The following is a 20,758-nucleotide window of genomic DNA, read 5'->3' on the forward strand; positions in this document are numbered from 1 at the left end:
GTTCTCTTGAGATCAGCGTTACGCGACGTATATCACGTGATGGAGTCGTGTCAGACTCTCATCACGCCCGCCACACTGCCGGCTTCACTTCCTGCTGTAATTCCCTGTAATGGTGGTCGTAACGGTCTCGTTACCGAACGGAGACGACCGCTGCGTAATAATCGTCCCACGCTTGTTCATTCATTCGATAGGTTCATGGTGGAAAACGGCTCCGCGTGTCGATGAACGGCGGCCGATTACTCAACAGATCACTTTCAATTTCCACCGCTACTCGACTCCGACTTGCTTTTATTTTTTTGGTTTTTCCGTCAGCTAAAAAAGTTGCGGGTTGCGAATCTGGTGTCACCTCAAATTAGAAAAAAAGTATCCTGGTGTTAAAACTGGTTCCAGTCCGGTGAAGCTGAATCAAACCACACAACAGAACTCAAGCCAATCACAGCTGTTGTCGTCTCCACATGGTGCAGCTGATATTTTGAAATTTGAAGATCGATAACATTCAACATGAACATTCTCAGGTGAAGGTTATTGATACGTATCCCTCAGAACTGTTAAAGGTTCCATGTTATGCTCGTTTCCAGGTCCATACTTTTATTTTGGGCGTCTTCTAGACACTGTTTTTGTGTTTTGATGCTTAACAAAGACATTGTTTGCTCATACAGTCCAATCCTGCTGCACTTCTATTCATTCTATATCGTAACATGTTTATGTCCAGTCTGTAGTACAAGAAAGAAAGACAGAAAGAGAGACGGAGTATATTATAAAAGTCAGGGGAAGTAACTCGGATAACCAAGTTAAGTTTAACAGATCGTCCAGAATCTGTCAGGCTGGTGATGAAAAGCGACGACAGCAAGAAGCACTTTTCTGTTTACGATATCTGCAGTAAGCTAATGTCGGCTGATATCTCGCTCCAGCTCAAATCGAACCTCCGTAACCATAAATTAAGTGTTTTTTTTCTGTTTTGAAAATCTGTATATGAAAAGCCTTATTATAGTCCTGCTTTCCTGGACAAATTACCGTTATGATGTTAGAACCAAAAGCAATTTCTTGTCCTTGTGACAGCCGCCAGCCAGGTCACACAAAATAACAACTGTCTGGGTTCACAAATGGAAAAACGTTCCTTTTAACGCCAACGTGTCCGACACTTTCATCAAGATGCAGAGGACAGAAATACGGACACGATCGAAACATTAAACCTCTTTTTCTTTATAAGAGGCTCTGGCGCAACTTCTGCCTACAGAATATCGTTGAATACGAACGCGTCTCAAACAAAGGAGACGATGGAAGATGTCGTTTGCAGTGTGACTACGCCTCGACGAGCAGCTGCTGCTGACGCTGACGATGTGAAGTGAACGGATCGCTTTACACTCAAAACGCACGTATATATTTTTCACATCATTACGGCGACGGAGAGACGGTCGGCGTTCTCAGTTTGTCTGGCTGTCGGACCTGCGGTACGGCTGCCAGACGCAACATGACAGCCCCCGGTGAAGGTGTCGGGGAGGTTTTTCATTGATGTTATCTTTTCTGTTTTTGCTTTTCCTGATGCGAAGGTTAATTTTCACCCTGACAGCACAGTGCTGTCGTCTGACTCAGCCGCCCACAGCCCCGCGTCTGTTACTGCAACTCGTCAACCTTGAATTCAAGTTTAACCAATTAAGCTAACCAACCTCCTCTTTTCTCTCTGTCTCTCGTTTTCTCTCGCAAAAAAAAAAAAAAAAAAATCCAATCAGAGTCCCAGCTGAGGCGTGACTACCACAGGCCTGACTCCTCGACTTAAAGGCAGAAGATAAATTTGCCTTTATGAGTCCCCGTTTAAAATGATCAAGTGTGTTTTTTTTTCTCAGAACGGAGAGAGGCGAGACTCTTCCGGAGAATAAACTGCTTCCTCTATTTTATGTAGCACCAACATTACTGGAAAAAACAGCAACATTAAAGGCAGTGAAAGTGATTTCAGAAGCCAGCGAGAAGCTGATCAAAGACTGGATTATGACCGCCGACACAGACTGACACATCTGAAGTTTATTTCCAGCGAGTCTGCCAGGCCCGCGCTATCTCACCGCATCATGCACCAATGTGGCAGCACGGCAAACCTCCCATTTCATATCAAGACCTTTATTTTACACGGCTCCACAGATAACATCCAGAGGCACGTCGGCGAGGTCGGACGTCGTGCTGTTAATTCACAAACAGAGGCAGGGAAAGTTTTTGAGTCCGCTGATCGAGAGGCGACATTTTAAAACTCCAGCCGTGCTAGCAGCTTCATGCTAACAAGAGCAAGCTAACATGCTCACAATGATAAAGCAGACAGACTAGATGTTTAGCAGCACGTTAGCATGTGTGGCAAATTAGCGAGTGTTTGATTATTGATGAATATATTGGACAAATTCAAACTGTAACCTGATAGTTGCATAGATTTAAAATACAAACTACACGGTGTCCATTCAGTCCGGTGAGAGCGACTTGCGTTAGCGTAGCATTTCATAGATTATCTACGTTTTAACGACTTAAACAACCTGTAACGCAGCTGCATTACATCATGTTTCCTGTCCTGTTTCCTGTGATGTTGGAGGAAAATGGCCGCCGTGTGAATAAAGCATTAATTTTCATCTGTTTCCTTCAGCTGCTTACGTGGCTTCAAAAATCTGTTACTCGGGTTAATACTTTAGAAATTTGATGATTTTCCAGCAAAAACATATTGCCTCAAAACTTAATGGTGAAATTATGCAGTTCGATTCAATCAAGATGTTTTCCTTGAGCTACCTGCTGGATTACAGTATTGATCGCGGGGGTTGAGCATGCAGTACATTTGGAACATAACCCTCCCCTGCATCATGTGAGATTTGTTTTTACCCTCTCGCACACACACAGTGCTCGGAGCGTACTGCTGAGAGGGAGCTGCGGCCCCTCTTTGTTAACGCTGAAAGGATTTACCTGTAATCTCGCTGTCTGCAGAACAAAAAAAAAAAAACAAAAACACACACACAGAGCAGCTGAAGAGGATGCAGAGGGCCGCAGCAGCTGCAGTGGAGAGAGGAGAGGACGGGGGGAATTAGACCGGTGGCACGACAGAACGTATTATAGCGCTGTAAAAATAAAACATGTCAGGCTGCTGTAGAGCCGTATATCAAGTCACTTCAGGGCCCGGTGAGCTGCAAACCCACCGGCAAACAAAAACCCTCAGGATAACGGTACATCCCCAACCGTGAGTTATGTCAAGCACTCTATAGCTGCTGCACCGTCTCTATTACGGCTCACTTTAAAAGCTACAACATAGCACGATATGAAGCGGTAATTTCAGGGTCCAGCATTTCTGTTAGGTGCTTTATTTTGTTTCACGGACACTTTTTCTTTCCATATTTATGTTTTTTAAACAACTTGGTAGGTTTTTCTATGAAGCCCGTGTCTATAACACATTATTAATGTCGTCTGATGTGTTATAACCATAGTTACGAGCACTCATGGATATTTATAATGTCTATAACGCATTATAACCTGCAGTACAGTGGGTTGTATGATAACACCTGTTAATAAATACATTTTACAGCATTTTATGCGCTGTAATGTTATTCTTTTTCGCTCAATCTGAAGCAAACAATGATCAATTACAGTGATTAATAACCAGCTTTTACTTTATCACATCTCAGGGATTTTTATTACTTGATTTATAGCATCCAACGGCCACCTGCAATAACTTATAATCACATTATATTGCATTATAATAGTGATTATATTAATGAGAAAAGGAGTATTGATACTTAAGCTTGTAAGTCGTGATAAAATGCTTTTAATGTTCCTGTTATAAATCAATCTGAATATGTGAATGTCTTTAATTATAGATACACTGTAAGACATTATAAGTATGTGTATGTATAGAAAACAGTGTTATAATAAGATAAGATGTTCATTTATTGATCACACCTGGGAGAAAGTCTAAAAAAGAGACAAGACTGAGAGATATTGTAGAGAAAAAATAACAAGATAAACATATTATATATAGTAACTGTCGTTGTGACGTCTGATTGTTTTACAGCATCATCAGTATTAATGAGTACCCTTAACTATGATTAAGCAGCACTACAGGTGCATTATAAGTATGTTCTGAATGTGTTTTAATCCATTTATAGCTTCATGGAATGTTTTACCCCATTGGCCCAGTTTAAGTTCAGTGTTTTACAGTCAGTTTAATTCATTTAAAAAGGAATTTAATTTAATTCTCCGGTGTGTTTGTTCGTGTCATTGAAGAATTCAGGCTCGGTGGACGGTTCGTTTGCTTTCATAATTTGTTTTACAACAACAGAAAATACGCATCTCTTGTCATGCGAACGCTGATATAGACTATATGACAAACAGCAAGAACTTCATTTTCATCAGGAAACATAAATCTTTATATGTATCGCATAACGCCGCGGGTCTTGTGTCAGCAGCTCGGATGAAAAACTCCTGAGTGCAAATCCAATCACTCCTTCATGCCAGCGAATTGGTGCATAAACCAAGAAAAAAATCGAGGGAAGAATCCATCACTCATTAAAGCTTTTTCACATTTTATACGGCGCGGCTCTATAGGATATCTACATGGCATGATTTCGGGGAAGAGAAGATGTTTTTTTTAAAGGACGGTTGTGCTTCTGCACATCAAATAATTTGTAATTACAATTCATCATGAGCCACGTACGCAGGGAGACATCGAGTGGGAGACAATGTGCGGCGATGAATATACGTAGATGGCTTCATTCAGATCACTTGAACATCATGTGAGAGGGACGCGTCTTGTTTATATCTGCGCACGAGTGACAATGAAGATGATTTTCGTCTGTGAAAGAAGAAGCAAAGTGTGGAGAGCGGAATATTTCAGCGTGCGTATTCGTGTCTTGTTTGTTTCTTTTTGCGGATTAAAGTCTTATATTTTTTTGATCTCTTGAAGATTACGGTACATTATTGCAAAGAACATGGTCTCCCAGCAACCTCTGCGATTAAACAAATAAATAGTCCATGCTTTTACGGCCTCTCTTATTTTATTTATTTTTCTTTTTTTTTTTATCTCAGATCCCTCAATTTGTTCCTGTCATCGCCACATCATCATGTTTCCTGTCATCCTTTCACCCCCCTTTTTTTTTCTCCAATCGTTACATCTAAAACGCGACTCATGGACACGGCATGTAAGATAAGCTGTGGCCCACTATTATCTTTTCCCTGCCATCAGTAAAGTGGATTTCCTGATAGATCAGCAAACCCCTTCGGTCATCGCAAAATCCGTTTTTCCAGATTTCCCAGTCCCGTCCCTCTGCGGGGGTCTTAATGGGGGAGCTGGGAGTCAGAGGTCTCGCTCACAGCTGCTTTCTGTCACTCTCTGTTTTGTATGTAAATCGATCCAGTCTTGGGTTCCAGTATTAGATTGGGGGTTGTTTTGTGTACAGTTCTGTGCCCGAGGCGGCCGGCTGTCTGGTGAACACATTACCCCACATCCCTCCTCCTCCTCCTCCTCCTCCTCCTCCTCCTCCTCACCCCTCCACAGATAGCTGAAATGTAGACTGCGACCATATAGATTGTCCCCATATGGGTTAATGTTTTTTTGCGGTTGGATCGTGCATGAGTAGACAAACACACTCCGGTATGTCTGGAGCAGAAACATTCACAGGCACAGACACAAAAGGAGCAGCTCTTTGTGCTTTTGCATCATTATCTACTAGAAGAAAAAGAATAAAATGAGCATCCATGAGGCGGAAAAAAAAACCCCTGAAATGACCGTCCACCATTCTTTGTAGCACCTGCTTAATCCAGAGAATCACAGCTCAATATGCTCCATTAATCCCTCTGGCTCTGTGCACCACTTCAATCTCACACCACATCTATCTTGTTTTTTTTTTTTTTTAAAGGGCTGACCCAAATACCCCAGTGTTCAGACACTCCGCCGATGCTCCTGGGATTCAGAAGTCATCCATTCTTTAGCGCTGCTCAGCCTCACACAACCAACCAGCACTGAAAAACCTCCTCGTCTGCGGCGCGACACGGAGCCAGTTCTTCTCACTCGCGAGATGAATTCATGTCAAATTGCAAAGCGTTTAAACAATATCAGCTTTTCAATTTCAGGATTGATTTTTTAAATTTCTTTTTTCACTCTGTGGCTTCAGCTGAAGTGCTCTGACACCACTTCACTGTGTCGAGAGGTCGTCGGTAGAAACAGACACACGAACCGGATGTTTTAGTTGAAACCATCAATCTGAAATGAGGCGTGAACTTGAAAATAATGCAGTGACAAATGGTGACGTTCTTAATAATGGAGCCATGATGCATTTGTCCTCTACTGAAGCTATTAATCTGATGATGATATCCCAGGAAGACATATATATTAATCGTGGAGAACAGATCATCAGCATGTTTAATACAAATCTTACATGTAGAGTTCTGTAATAATAATAACCTTATCAGGGTTTTAAATGTAGAAGCAAATGAACAGTGGATAGAGGGAAAGAACGACAAAATGCTCTTTTATTTGATATTTTATAGCCTTTAATTTGAGATAAATGAAGTCTGCACACATTGTTTTTTAGTGCAAGTACCTGATGGTCATGACTAACAGCCATAAAGTTTTAATATTGGGTGATAACATGATAATTGCGTGTATATACTGTATATGGAAACAACTGCAGACAGCTAAGAGAAAAAAAACAAATGCAAGTGCAATAAAACTGTTTACTCAGTACCTCGAAATAATCCACAGAAACAAGGACCAGAAAACTGTCTGAACCAACAGACTAACAGTGGATGTGGCAGTGATCGGAGTCCAGAGAGGCTGAGGTCATACACCGGGAAACAAATACTGTATGGCAGGAATGTTAACCTACAAAGAGAAACTAAGACAATCCACCGAACAGGTGCTGAACAAGTCCTGAAAGGGCTGATTGAAGGTGATGAATGCAACTGGCAGGAAACGGAACAACGGCAGGAAGTCAAACAAACTGGCATGGTTGAGACGTTAACGAGAGTCGATGGGAGTCGTCACAACAACGGCTTTTGTAGCCGACGTATACGGACAATATAATAGTGTCCAGATAAGTTGGATCGTATGCTCCGGAAGTCCGATCTAATAATGGTGAAAAGGATCGAGATAAAATCATGATCGCATCAACACAAGATGAGGAATTTGTGCCAACAAGTGGTAATAAATCCTCCATTTCTCCGGTGTCAATTAGTCCTTCAAATGGTGATTTATCATACTTGAAAACCAGAAGGGTCCTCGGAGAGGGCAGACTTCAGCCAGAGCTAATCGTCCACTCCTCCATGATATTCAAATCTGGAAGCAAAACCACAGTTTGTGTCCAGATGTTTTTCCAAAACTATTATGTGAACATATGCTCGTGACAATCTGAAGCCTTTTCATCTCATCTCGGCTGTGCATTTATTATGTTCCTCTAAATTATACATATTTCACATACTTCATGTATTTATGATTTATGAGAATCATACCGATGTACAAATCAAATGCTTAGACTGAAATAATATCATCGACATGGCAGCTTTTTATCAAAAGCAGTTGTCACAGGGAAGAAATGTTTACTCAAGTCAAATTTAAATTTGCATATTGAAGAAATATAAGTAATCCTACTGATAAACAAACCTTTACAGAGGTAATGAGTGAAATGTCAACAAAGTTTGTCAACAAAACTTTCAATATCCCGGTAATGAATGTGCACACAGGCCGAACGATTAATGTTTGGAAATATATATCCAGCAAACTGAACTCCCGGCAGAGTTGTCATTTATTTGGTTAATTATCCTGCTGTCTAACTTTCACTCCTGGGAGTCCTGTAATCTGCATGAGAGCCGACTGGCTCTGGCAGATCACCTCGGATTTGTGAGAAAATCAATACTACAGTCTGACTGCGCTCGCTGCTGTGTGGGCCTTAACAGTTTGACTAATGGCCCTGGTTACCGAAGACTGTGATGGGCTCAAGTTGTCACTGTGTCGCAATTAACCAGTTTCCAAATCCCTGCAGTCAATTATGAACCTGCTGTTATGACACCCGATGCTTAATCAGTAAAAACAGCTAATTGCGATGCCAATCAAGTTTGTGCTTCCTGCAGCACAACTGTGGTGACTACAAATAGTTAATCCTGCTGCAGATGACGTCTTTCCATTAATTTGCATTTGGTTAAACCTTAACAAGACATGAAATAGAAATTTTAATGAAGTGTTATAGTGTCCAGTGCCATCTTGGCTGCCTGATGAAAATTTAGCTCTCGGAGACGATTTCTCTGAGCTGAAACATGTTCTTTGTAAACAATGTTCCGTCTTGATAATGAAAAGTATCTTCAGCGCTGTCTGGCTAATGCAGCCATCTGCCGGCAACTCCTGAAGGAGTTACGGAGCCTCTCAAGATCTCTTAAATAATTTATAGGTGGAGAATATTCTCATGACTTCACAAGGCTTAATTCTAAGTGTAGGATTGGATTTGTCAATTCCAGCGTGGCTTTAAGACTAAATATTCACTCTGCTTTGAACATTCAGTACAGGACACACTGAAGTTCAGTCTTATAACTGTCTCCAATCTTGGATGACTGTAATCACCTCTGCCTCTTTGTGTCTCTTTGGCTTGGAATTGATGGAGAATTTAAGAAGCTGTGATTGGGATTCTCACAGATGAATCCCTGCGTGCTCTTCTTCCTGATGATAACTAGAACACTGCAGTATAGACACAAGACAACACAGTGTAAAAGTGTGAAACTGAGCTCATTTAAATCTCACTGAAACCACCTGGGTTGTCTCATATCACGTGACCATTAACTAAGTCATCTGTGCATCAGCGCTGACTGTGATTTTCTCTTTCTTGCTCAGGGTGGAGGTCACAGGATTGCAGCCCACCGCAGCAGTTTGAGGATTACACACAGACCTGGAAAAGAGAGACAGTGCTAATGTTCACCATAATGGCACCTGTAGGTGTGGCTAAACTGCGGGCTCGGCTCTTTCTGCTGTTTCTTTGCCTGACACTACGTGCGGGCATGCTTCAGTTTGCTGCAGCCACGATACAAGGGTACATCGGAGACAGGGACATGATATGCCCATCTGTATGCAGGTGCGACGAGGACTTTATCTACTGTAACGATCGCGGCCTGAGCTCCATCCCTTCACTGCCTCCTACGGCGTCTGTCCTCTACCTTCAGAATAACCAGATAAACAACCCGGGTTTGCCCACCTCCTTAGAGCACCACCTCGCCGTCCGTGTGGTCTACCTCTATGACAATGAATTGGATGAATTCCCCCTGCACCTGCCACCTTCCGTTCGTGAACTGCATTTGCAAGACAACAACATACGCACTATTCCTCGTAGTGCACTGGCGCGGATGCCCTTGTTAGAGAAGCTCCACTTGGATGACAATTCTATTTCCACTGTCAGTATTGAGGACCAGGCCTTTGCTGACAATCCACGGTTGCGCCTACTTTTCCTTTCACGCAATCACCTGTCTAGTATCCCCTCAGGACTGCCTGCCTCGCTGGAAGAACTACGTTTGGATGACAACAGAATCTCCACAATCCCGACCCATGCCTTCCGAGGCCTCGCCTCACTTAGATGTCTTGTCCTGGATGGGAACCTTCTGGCAAACCAGCGCATTGCTGATGACACATTTTCCCGCCTTTCCAACTTGACCGAGTTGTCCCTAGTCCGCAACTCTCTCCAGACCCCACCTGTCAACCTGCCCAGCGCCCATCTGCAGCGCCTGTCTCTACAGGACAATGCCCTGACTCATATGCCACGTGGTTCCTTGGATGGCATGCGTCGGCTGCAGAGGCTGGACCTGTCAGGGAACAACCTGACCACCCTGCCGAGGGGACTGTTCAAAGACCTGGATAGCCTCGGTCAGCTGCTGGTGCGAGGCAATCCTTGGCACTGTGGCTGCAATATGCGCTGGCTGTACGACTGGCTGCAGGCCCGTGGTAACTCCATCACTGTGAGAGGTCTAACCTGCCATGGGCCTGACAGGGTGCGAGACATGCCTTTGACGGACCTCACAAGCGAGATGGAGGAATGCGAGGTGGTGAGGACAGCGGGGACCAGAGACAAAATAGGTGGAGGTGGTGTCGATAGCTCTACCACTCAAACCCCTCCACAGGGCTCTCTCTTCACCCTCCGCTCAAAACGACCTGGCCTGGGGCTTCCTGACTCCGGTTTAGACTACACTCTGAGCAGCAGTGGTGTGGGGAAGAGCCTGGCCCTCAACGTGAAGCCCCTCTCTCACAACAGTGTCCGTGTTACCTGGAGCGTGGCCCAGCCCAGCTCCTCCTTCAGGCTGAGCTGGCTGCGACTGGGGACAGGGAACGCCATGGGATCAATCACAGAGACTCTGGTCCGGGGTGACCGCCGGGAATACTTGCTTACCTCCCTGCAACCACGCTCCAGCTACATCATCTGCATGGTGCCCCTCCCTACCAGTTCAGAAAGCAAAGGACCAATTTCTGGGGATGTTGACTCTGATGAAGCTCTGGTGTGTGCAAAAGCTGAAACGACAGACCTCAGCCCATTGGAGGAGGAGGAGAAGGAAGACTCACAGCAGATGACAGTGTTGCCCTTGGCAGGAATTATTGGTGGGGCTTCTGCCATTGTATCTTTGGCTCTCATTTTTTGCGTCTTCTGTTGGTATGGACATAGGACTGGGCATTTGTGTCCCCGCGACCACTATACCCGCAGCAGCTCCCGAAAAAGCAAGACCTACGATGATTATATCGAGTCAGGCACCAAGAAGGACAATACTATCTTGGAGATCCGCGGACCGGGCTTCCAGATGACGCCTATGGCGGCTTGCCAGCCAATGCAGCCTAAACCCCTACGAGAGGATTACATCATTCATACCATATTCCCCTCTAATGGCACTGGCCTGTACAAAGGTGCCGACCATGTTTCCAATGCAGGACATGGCACCAACCGTGGTTATAGAGAAGGAGGAATCCCAGATATAGACTACTGTTACACATGATGTACTGTACCAGATCCTGTTCACAGTGTTGTTGGTAAACTGTATAGATGCACAATTTCCCTTCGCATGGACACTTCTGGAGCACCCCTCTGTGCCTTCTTCTTCTGGTCTCCCATTCCAAATGACCTGCTGTTCACTGCACTGAGAGAACTGTATGTGATTAAGTGGAACTGAAACCGTGTGGGAACAGTTCACTGCAGAAAGCAGCAGCCAGTGCCCCAGGTGTAAATGCACAGCTGACTGTTTCTTCACCATCTTAGTAATGGCCTGTGTATGTTTTCTTTTCTGCTCTTTCCCTGTGACATGTAAGCAAAGAATGTATACACTGCAGAAAGGTCAGACTTAGCGTAGGTGCAGGTAGAGTTTCTCTTTCACACACAGGAGCCACAGCAGTCAATTCAAAATGGATTAAGAAATAATAAGAAACTGACATTTATTTTATTTTATTTTTTTTGTATTCCTGCTCACCGTTCATACACAGTATGTAGTCTTTTCAACTCATTGTTCCAAATGCCTCAACTATATTGATGTGCCCTACCAGCTATCCAAGGAAAGGGCTTTGTAAAGCTGTGAATTGTTCTATTTCAAACGACCCAATAACCACATGTCTTAAAGTAGGCTTGTTATTACCTTATTCAGTAGTCGGCAGGGTGAAGATCTTATCAGGGCAGGTCGGCCTTGGTTATACCTCTGGAGATCGTTCACCTGAGAGCAGTATTGTAGTGCTGCATCAGATGAGATGCAGCACGAGTGTGTAGATAATTTCCTCCGATACCGACTGGGCTGTGTTTGAAAAATGCTTTGCTATTTTTATCAGTGGTTTGTTTAGTGATCAAATCCTGCACAGCTCTCTTTATTTATTTATTTTGTTCCTTATGTGATGTTTTCTGTCTCTGCTAAAATTGCTTTTTGTCTTATTTTCACCCTCATTTTTGTCACTACTGATGAATCCCAGCTTTGGTGAAGGATTTGTTTCATCTAAACGACGAAAATACGAGACGCCAAGATAAACATCCCGATGGCTGTCTCGAGGTTCATGTTTTCTTAAACACAGCAGAGTGAATTCTCGAGTGAGACTTTTTATAAAATGTCATCTGGAAAAATTAGACCCCACCCAAAGACTAGCATGTCAGTCAACTGAGACAGAAGAGACCAACCTCAATCCCTCGTCTCCCATTTGTGTGCTAAACTTGTGACTTCAGTTTTTGTGTTTCCTCCACGATCTAAAAGTGACGACGGCGTTCACAGAGAATCCAGACTGGACAAAAATACCAATGTGGAACCTCCTGAGTGAGGCAGACTCTTGTTAGTGAACCCCGAAGTTGGGGGCGAGAACTGTGAATGAAACCGAGGAGACTCAAACCGCAACACTGTTGACCTGCACTGTGGAGCAGCAGCCAAGCTGTGGGAGGGTGGATGGACTTGTGAGGGAGTTTGGGGGTGGGGGGTGGTGTGACTACTCAGTGAGGTGAGTTCATTGATGTTTGTTTTAGAAATGGTAAAGGGCCTCAACTCATTCCACCTCTTTTATTACTGAGCAGCACTAAAAGTGTAAATGTATTAGCACTTAGCAGAGAGCAGGGATAAATGTAATGACAGGCGGGGGGACGGAGGGTAGAGAAACATCTCCAGGCACCGAGAAGGATACAGAATTGATGGCTCTGGCACGGTGGAGTTCACCCATGCATAAATCTGTTTGTCATACTCAGCTTCTCCCCTTGGGTTTATTATTGTCCATCAGTTGTTTACCACTGTGTTGCTTCCAAAGGGGAAACCAATCGTGCTTCCTTGACTGTTCTGCCCGCTAGAATTTTACACTGGCTGCAGACAATAAGTCAGTGGAATGTATATTTTATCTTGCACCCGAAATCACTGGCTTAGACAAACAACATCCTACTGGCCTGGTTAATTCTGTTTTTTGGGGAATGTTGATATAGTGTAATTACTGTTTTACAGTGGGTCGATTCAAGACACGTACTTCCTCATCATTTGTATAAATAAAACCATGGCCACAGCCACATGAATATTTTTTTCTGGTGAAATTATAGAAAGTAATGGTGCCATAACTTTGCGTAAAAAAAAAAAAAAAAAAAATGTGAACCTGAGATATGTGTGGAATTTGCTTTATGAATTCATCTTCAGAGGGGATCAATAAAAAGTTTTATAATCTTGTTATTACTGCAACCTCTCATTTCACCTCATGCTGGAGGAGAGTTTTTCTTTTTTATATCTCATAAGAGAAGTTTTAGTATGGGGGATAAAATCCGTCCCTAAGAAACCAGCGTTCAAAGAAAAGACCTATATAGTGTTTTCATCTGACGGACATCCTGAGTAGCACTGGAATAAACGGTGCAGACTACTTCCTGAGGCCAGACACTTGGATACTAGGTCAGATGGAGCTCAGGCTTCCAAATGAACATCTTCATCAAGACACTTAAGATGAAATAGAGTAATCTGCCTGTGCTGGGTTGAAAAGTCAGCCAAGTTGACGTCTGTGCCTGAGCGACAGCTGGATACACTTCTGACAGAGCCACTTGAGAGACTGAGCGATGCTCGCTGATGGTGTGCAGATCGATGTGGAAATATTGATACTTACAAATCAAAACATTTCTGTTCTAGTATTGCTTTTCACATTAAAAGATTGATATCTAAACTCAATCATTTGGGTTAATTTGTTTCTCTCATCAACAGGGACACAGAAGAAAGTAATTATGCTATCACCAGGATCTAGTCTGAATAGTGCCCACTTGATAGGGAGTACTTTTCCTTCCGCTGTGTCATAAACATATGCAAACTATGGCTCTATGTAGTACAGTGCCACTGTCAGGATAGTTGACGATGTCGATGGCTGACGCAGACGTGTGTGGAGCTTTTTTCAGTTCTCAGAACAACAACAGCTGTTTATGATGTGTGGTGGATCTATGATGTTCTGTGGCAGCAACACAAACCTTCTTTAGCATCTTGAGATTTAATCACAGCAAAGAATATGATGAGGTAATTCAGGAGCAGTCTGAGGAAGAGGAGAAGAAAAGTGCTGCTCGGGCTGCACAGACTTTATTCGCTGAGTCTTTTGGCAGTGGAAAGCTTTTTCCAGGTACAGAGAAGCGAGGGTGTGGCCTTGGTTCAAGTCCAAATCGCTGTTCTATCAAATAAAAGTCTAAAAAGACACACATGATAATAATATTAACGTACTGTCCAGTGTTGAAGCTCTGTATCTCCCCTCTGTCTAAGGACCGCCCTCCCGAAAAACACCGTCTGCTCTGATTGGTTGTCTCACACATGCCTGACCCTGCACTGCTAACAACAACAGAGCGTCAAAAAGAGCGTTCAAAATCAATTCTTACCTGCCAAACTAGCAACATATTATGCAAATATGTGACATGATGACATAGTGTGATGTCACAAAGTCACGGACTTAAAGGTGGGGCTAGTGAAGAGGCAGTTTGAGGAGCAGTGTTTTCTGTGGGAGAGAGGAGTTTCTTAATAAGAATGTTGACTTTGACCTTTTTAACGTTCATGGTGTTTTATATGCACAAGAGCTTTTATAAAAAGAAAAGGCATAATAGATCTCTTGTGAAATGCCATTTTATTAAGCTTTTGTACAAAGTATCAGTACCGTATTGGTATCACTGTTACCAGCTCGGTTTTTTACTTGGTACTATACATCGCTAATGCTGGAATTTAAAGGGTCAATTTGTAGGATGGCAGTTTCAATTCTGTGTCACTTCTAACCACGTTCAGCCTCACTAAGTGGACTGATGGCATATTTTGTACTGACATACGCCTGAGCATACATCTACATCTCTGCAGTGAGTTTAAACGACTGGTCCGCAAACCAGGACTTTTCTCTCAGGCGTTAAGTTACTTTTTCATTAAACTAAGACACAAATCCTTGCAGATGTACAATGGATTAAGAAGTATGCCCACTAGCTTGTTTTGAACGTGGTACCCTCGAGCTCACCCCCAAAAAACAGTTGAATTTGTTGATTACATTATTACAAGCTGTGGACACAGAAGCAACGCCTCACATTTATCTCCTTTGCTTGTAAACAGTGAAAATTGATTGTGTAGTGATTCAGAATCCAACTGGCAGCCTTTTGTGTTTCCACAGGGCTGTTGTGTTTGGCTGCGTCAGAGGAGAGCTTACTCCCAACGTCTGCGGTCTGAACAGTGGTATTATACCGGGTGTTGGACTGATTACGCATTCAAGACAACCACCAACTGTTAACTTGAGGTACAAAATGAAGAAAGTCCAGAAGGAAGACAGCCTCCGTTTGTTACCATGCTACCGTTGTTTAGTTTTGTCTCGTTTTCCTTCTTTAACGCAACTTGTCACCACACATTTGATGACCACAGAGGTGAAACTGACACGCTATTCTTTTTCTGTCTATGCTCATTAGAGTGTGGTGTTGTAAAGTACTGTGAGCAGCTGATCTTCCCTTGCAGAAGTCGACAGGATTATCTTCACCTCGACATACCGGAGCTGCTGAGTCCAGCCAGCGCCTCATTAAATCTTTACTTCCTCCAGCAACTCCTTTTGGCTTTTGGCTAGTTATGGTTGAAGGAAAAAAAAAGATGAAAAAGCACATGAATCCATTTGGTCAGTAAAGAAGGCGCCAAAGGTGTTAAAGAAACAAGAACACATGGATCTCAAAGGACGTTATCTCTGGTTTTCCTGCATCTATTTTCAGAAATCAGCAGCGTTACATCCAGCTATTAGGCTGGAAAATCTCAATCTCAAATCGTCACTCCTTTAGCACTTTGCTTCAAGACGAGGGTTATAGTGTCCAGCTTCTTGTTGGGATAGAGGGGATGGCCACATTAATGTAAGAAAAGTCAACACAGCTGGAGAGATTGGCCAGTCACGACTGATAACTTATAAGGGTCTTGAACAGTTATCCCATTTTATACGGGGGAGATTTCAACCACCAACCCTTGTAACTCTGTTCTGGTGGACAAGAGGGCACAAACTGAGGCGCAGGGGTAAAAAATTGGGAAGAAGTGGAGCACCTGAACTGGTAGATGGTCAAGAAAGATCAATCATTGCCAAATGCATCCTTTGACTGAAGGAAAGCCTCCCTGCCAGCAGTACATATGTCTCTGATAGTGCTTGACATTAAAGTCTTCGTCTCAAGCACCTTTTGTGCAAACAGGGATGAAAGAGTATATCCTATTGTCATGGTCAGTCGGATCACAACTCAAATAACCGTGGCCTGGATGGTGGGCAGTAACCTATTCCTTGCCTCGCATCGAGGATGATTTAATACCACCCCCCCTGTAAATCTCATTGTGCAGAAAGTAAAGAATGAAATATGTGAAATACAATATTGGAAATGAAGCCAAAGGACGGATATTGCAGAGAAACAGATCGGGAAGATGTTGGCAGCGTGAGTTGTTTCAGAGTCTCACAGCAGATGGGCTTGCATGGTTTTCTAACGCAGATGGTTTGATAATGTTTTTCCAAGATTTCAACAGTTAAGGGTTGATAAGCTGGCAGACTGATCATCTTGGATAAGCGTAATGTTATGCATGAATTTTTGGAAGGAACGCCTTGTCTGATCCCCGAAGATCCCGAGGAGCCTGCAACGGCCACATTCACAACACAATTGCTAAAAGTAGAGACAAACTGTATTGGTGGCACCCTGCAGGGAAAATCCCAAAGACGTTATTAAGTTTTCTTTTCTGAGCAGTCACAACGGACTTATCCCAGACCTCAAAGAAGTAGCTGCAACTCATTACCGAATATCAGTTAAGACCTTTTCTTTCCTCTCGTTGTTTCATCTGTCGTCACGAAATCCAATCGAATAGCTCAGAGCCCTGCGGTACAAACACAGAGAAACAGTCCACGGTGGCAAAAATACCATCTGTACCTCTGTAGGTGATTGTGCACAGAGAGGTAACATAAAAGATACAAAGCCAGAGAACATGCTGCACACCTTGCATCAAGCTGATTGTGTTGTGGTACAGAAGTAAACGCCTGTCATGATGCCGACGCAAGAAAAGCCTGAATCGTTTCTCTCTTGGAACTCGCCGTTTCACCCTCGACACAGACCGTGGGCTAACATCTCTGCGATGTACAAACAAGGGAAAGGCCACAACTGCAGATCTGGAGCCAGACGTAATCCTCGTCCCCGAGAGACGGTGCTGGAGCTCACTGGTCTGACTGTGGTGTGATACTGGAACAACACAGAGCTGCTCCTTGTTTAAAAATTAAAACCACAGTCATTGATGCTTTAATCCACTCGAACAATGTAGTGACGTATTTCCCCTTTCTCAGTGTTTTTTCCTCTGTAACTTAGTTCAAATACTTAACTTTGCATTGATAATAGTTTAGTTTATCATGTTCTGAACATGTTTGATCCTTAAGATACACCGACACAGACACTGTTTGCCAAAGCTTTTGATCATTTAGATTGTCATGTGGGATTTTTCAGCTAGGAAGGCTAGCCCGTCAGCTAGCCTAGCTGATTACCTAAAAGCTCTGCATATACACATAACAATGACATAGTGGTAGAACCAGTCAACCTCCTTTATGTCACTTTTTTAAATTCTTTGCAGCTCTTAGCATGTGTCTAGCCAGCTAATGTTTATTAATCTTTCTAGAGGATTAAAAGTGCTAAAAACTCTTTTACAAAAATGCACCGTAAACTATTAACAATAAATACAATGTGAACTGTTAAAATGAAGTATTTTAACTATGTTAGGGATGAAAAAGCACTGTGGACGAACACTGTACAATTACAGAAGGAAAAGGACGCGCAAGCAGATTTAAGATGTTATTACTGAACAACTGCTGAGTCCTTCAAACCATCTGCCTGTTTCGAGGACTCAGCTTTAACCTTCGTGCTAGTCGTCTTCTCTTGATTTGCTAATATTAGCTTGTGTTCTTTTTTTTCTTTTTCTTTCTGACGAGTTAAAGTAGGAGAGAAATAATGGAGACGGTGTTTGTGTGGGCGGGAGCGCTTCTCTCAGACAGCGGTTTGAAGCAGAGTGTTACCAAAGGAAGAATCTGTGCAGCACAAATCTACTGTACGCTCCCTGACATCTGTATGAAGTGCGCTATTTATTCTGAAGTGGTAGTAATCACCGTGATGTGGCTCAAATTACTGAGGTGCTGCTCCAGACTGGAATAAAATTACGTTTTGTAAACCAATTTAGTCTTGCTGTTTTACAATTAGATCAGGCGGGGGGGTATTACTGACGCGGTGGTTCTGGATGGGCTCGGATAGTAAATACATTCCACAGGAGTCATTTAATAAAAACTAATACCATTAAGAAAAAAAAGCTTATGTGCATGCTGGCTGTGTTTGAGCAGCTTGGACCCTCTTTGTGGACAGGTGGTGTGTGTGTGTGTGTGTGTGTGTGTGTGTGTGTTTCGTGCTCAAACTTGGTCGGGATATGAAATAAACGACGGTGCTGGAATGTGATTCTGGGCAGATTGTGCTCATCAGTGTTATCATCAAATCTTCCTCGCTGCCAATCCAGCATGTGATTTTAATTTCAGTTTTCAGTCAGACAGGTTTTTTTAAAAAAAAAAAAAAAGAATTTTGAGTAAAAAAATAAATGAATAAAATTAGAAATAGCTTGCCTACTCGGCTGTTATCAGGAAGGAATCATTTAATCGTATTTCATTCGGTGTAGTTGTAAATGGCTGCCTCTGAGTGATCACACCCTTCCTTTGTTGGACAGCCTGCTGAAGGGAAAAATAAATGTTTCCTAGAGAAGGACGTCTCGTTGCTATGTGATTAAAATATGCGCTGTGGGACGGAAAGGAAAAGTAAATTTTGCTCCCTCGACAGGATGCGCTCGTTTTGTTCAGAACACAGTTTTTATTATAAAAAATTACTCGAAATTCAAAGTTCAGCGCCGATAAAACTCTTTAAAGCTGCTGGTTTGTAGCCGTGCTAGCAGCATTGCTCTGGGGATGCGAGTACACACGCCTCATTACTTTACACGCTGTGGTTTTAGTCATTCATGCATCGAGTCTGATCGCCAGCTTTCGTGGTTGGCAGGCAGAACACATCACCCTCATTAAAATGAAACAATAAAACAAATTTAAATCTGGATGGTTACATCAGTACTTTCCGAGACGGACCACAACAACCAATCAACTCTATATTTATTTATATAGCCCAAAATCACAATCACATTGCCTCAGTGGGTTTTACAATTTGTACACTGAACCCTCGATTAGAGTGAGGGAAAATAAAAACTAAACCTTTTAACAGGGAAGAAGTAAAAGATGGAAGAAACCTCACGAAGAGCCACGTCATGACAATTTGCAATTTGCACTGACAGAGTATCTGATACAAATGATATATATCTGCCAATGAGAACATCCCAGAGCGACGACTGTAAACATTTTAGCCCTTGAGCTCACATATAATGTGCTAACTAACCTCCAGTGGTCTCTGAGGAGGAGGAGGTCCTTGAGGAGGTTACAGAGGTGATTTACAGCGGCTCTGACCACGATGATGAAACAAGGACTGTTTATGTGAGCTTTTAATTCATGTCCAGTGTGTTTGGCGATGAGTTAACGAGGAAACTAAGCTGGTGTATGTCTGTATTATTAATTTTAGCATGGAAATTTTGTGGTCTTATTTTATGAATGTATCACGCTAACATCTCGTACGTATCTGATGGCTGAAGCGAGGGTACAGAGTTGTATTCTGAGACTTGGGGCTGGCTGGACAACATAAAATTCTGGTCGTATCTAACAAATTGCTTCCTATAATACCTGCTCGCTGCTGACCCAGTTTACCAAAACAGTTTTTGTCCAGAACAAGTGCTTTGCAGAAGAAGAAGAAGGAGGACAACAATGAAAGGAGTGGGTGTTTGCGATAGAATAACACCCTCATAAGATGAAGCTGAGTTTGTAAGCTATTTAATTCTGGTCCTGGGCGGAATAACACCCAACACCCAACTGGATATCTAAAAGAAGGCAACACTCTGCATTTTCAAGTCCTTTACTTGAATTAATAAATTAAGAACAACTCTTGAGCCACTGGCCCACTTTTTGAAAACCCGTCCTGTTCAGTGGGATCTAAATCTGCTCCGTCTCAGGTTGGTTTGTCTTTCGGCAGTTTCATCTTTGAGAAATCTCAGTGGATGAGCTGTTACCAGGCCACGAGTCACAGAAATTGTTATGACAAATTCACAGCGACTGCTCATCTTAACATCAAGAGTTATTCTCTCTCCACGACAGATCCGGTGCAGTGCTCGCGTTTAATCATTCGAGACTCTGAGCGGCGCTCTGATATTGTTGACAAAGCCATTCTGATCAAACACCTCAAAGGTAGGTGGTACTGACACATCACTTTAACGGTTCATCTCCCTTCACACTGACTGAACGTATCCATTACACGGATCAGAACATTGTCATCGACTGCGCTAAACAGTTTGGCGTTGACTCCACAGTCGTGAAGGAGCCGAGGACATTTAACATCCAAGCAAGTGTACACGGTTTTATTATGACAGTCTTTAGTGTTTGTTGACTTGGCTCTGACATTGAAAGGTCGAGTGCAATCTAAGTGCAGTTGAATCAGATACCACAGATGGCTCTGTGGCTCTCAGACAGCTGCTGGACGTTACGACGGCCCCCGAGAGTTCACAGATCACAGCCATCAAAGATCTGCATTCAGTCTCCGTCCACAGAGGTTTTAACAGCAGTGGATCAATAGCATCCATCACTCTTCTTTCCTCTTCAGTCATGAGAAACGGTGACGGATCTGCTAAAAATGGGCTCAAACTGTTAGTCAGCAATGTTTCAGAGGCAGAAACAGCCAGCAGT

General features: G+C 43.1%; 1 protein-coding gene across 4 annotated transcripts in view; it reads left to right on the top strand.

The window, feature by feature from the left end:
* The window catches only part of flrt1a (fibronectin leucine rich transmembrane protein 1a), a 62,813-nt gene extending 49,670 nt beyond the window's left edge, over positions 1–13,143 (top strand). For all 4 annotated transcript variants that reach the window (XM_037120425.1, XM_037120427.1, XM_037120426.1 and 1 more), the window contains one exon: positions 8,834–13,143. In XM_037120425.1, the coding sequence (XP_036976320.1) occupies positions 8,911–10,968 (2,058 nt within the window). In that variant the 5' untranslated portion in view covers positions 8,834–8,910 and the 3' untranslated portion in view covers positions 10,969–13,143. The remainder of the gene's footprint in view (positions 1–8,833) is intronic.
* The last annotated feature ends 7,615 nt before the right edge of the window (positions 13,144–20,758 follow it).

Source organism: Acanthopagrus latus, chromosome 13 (assembly GCF_904848185.1).
Source record: "Acanthopagrus latus isolate v.2019 chromosome 13, fAcaLat1.1, whole genome shotgun sequence".
Classification (NCBI taxonomy): Eukaryota; Metazoa; Chordata; class Actinopteri; order Spariformes; family Sparidae; genus Acanthopagrus; species Acanthopagrus latus.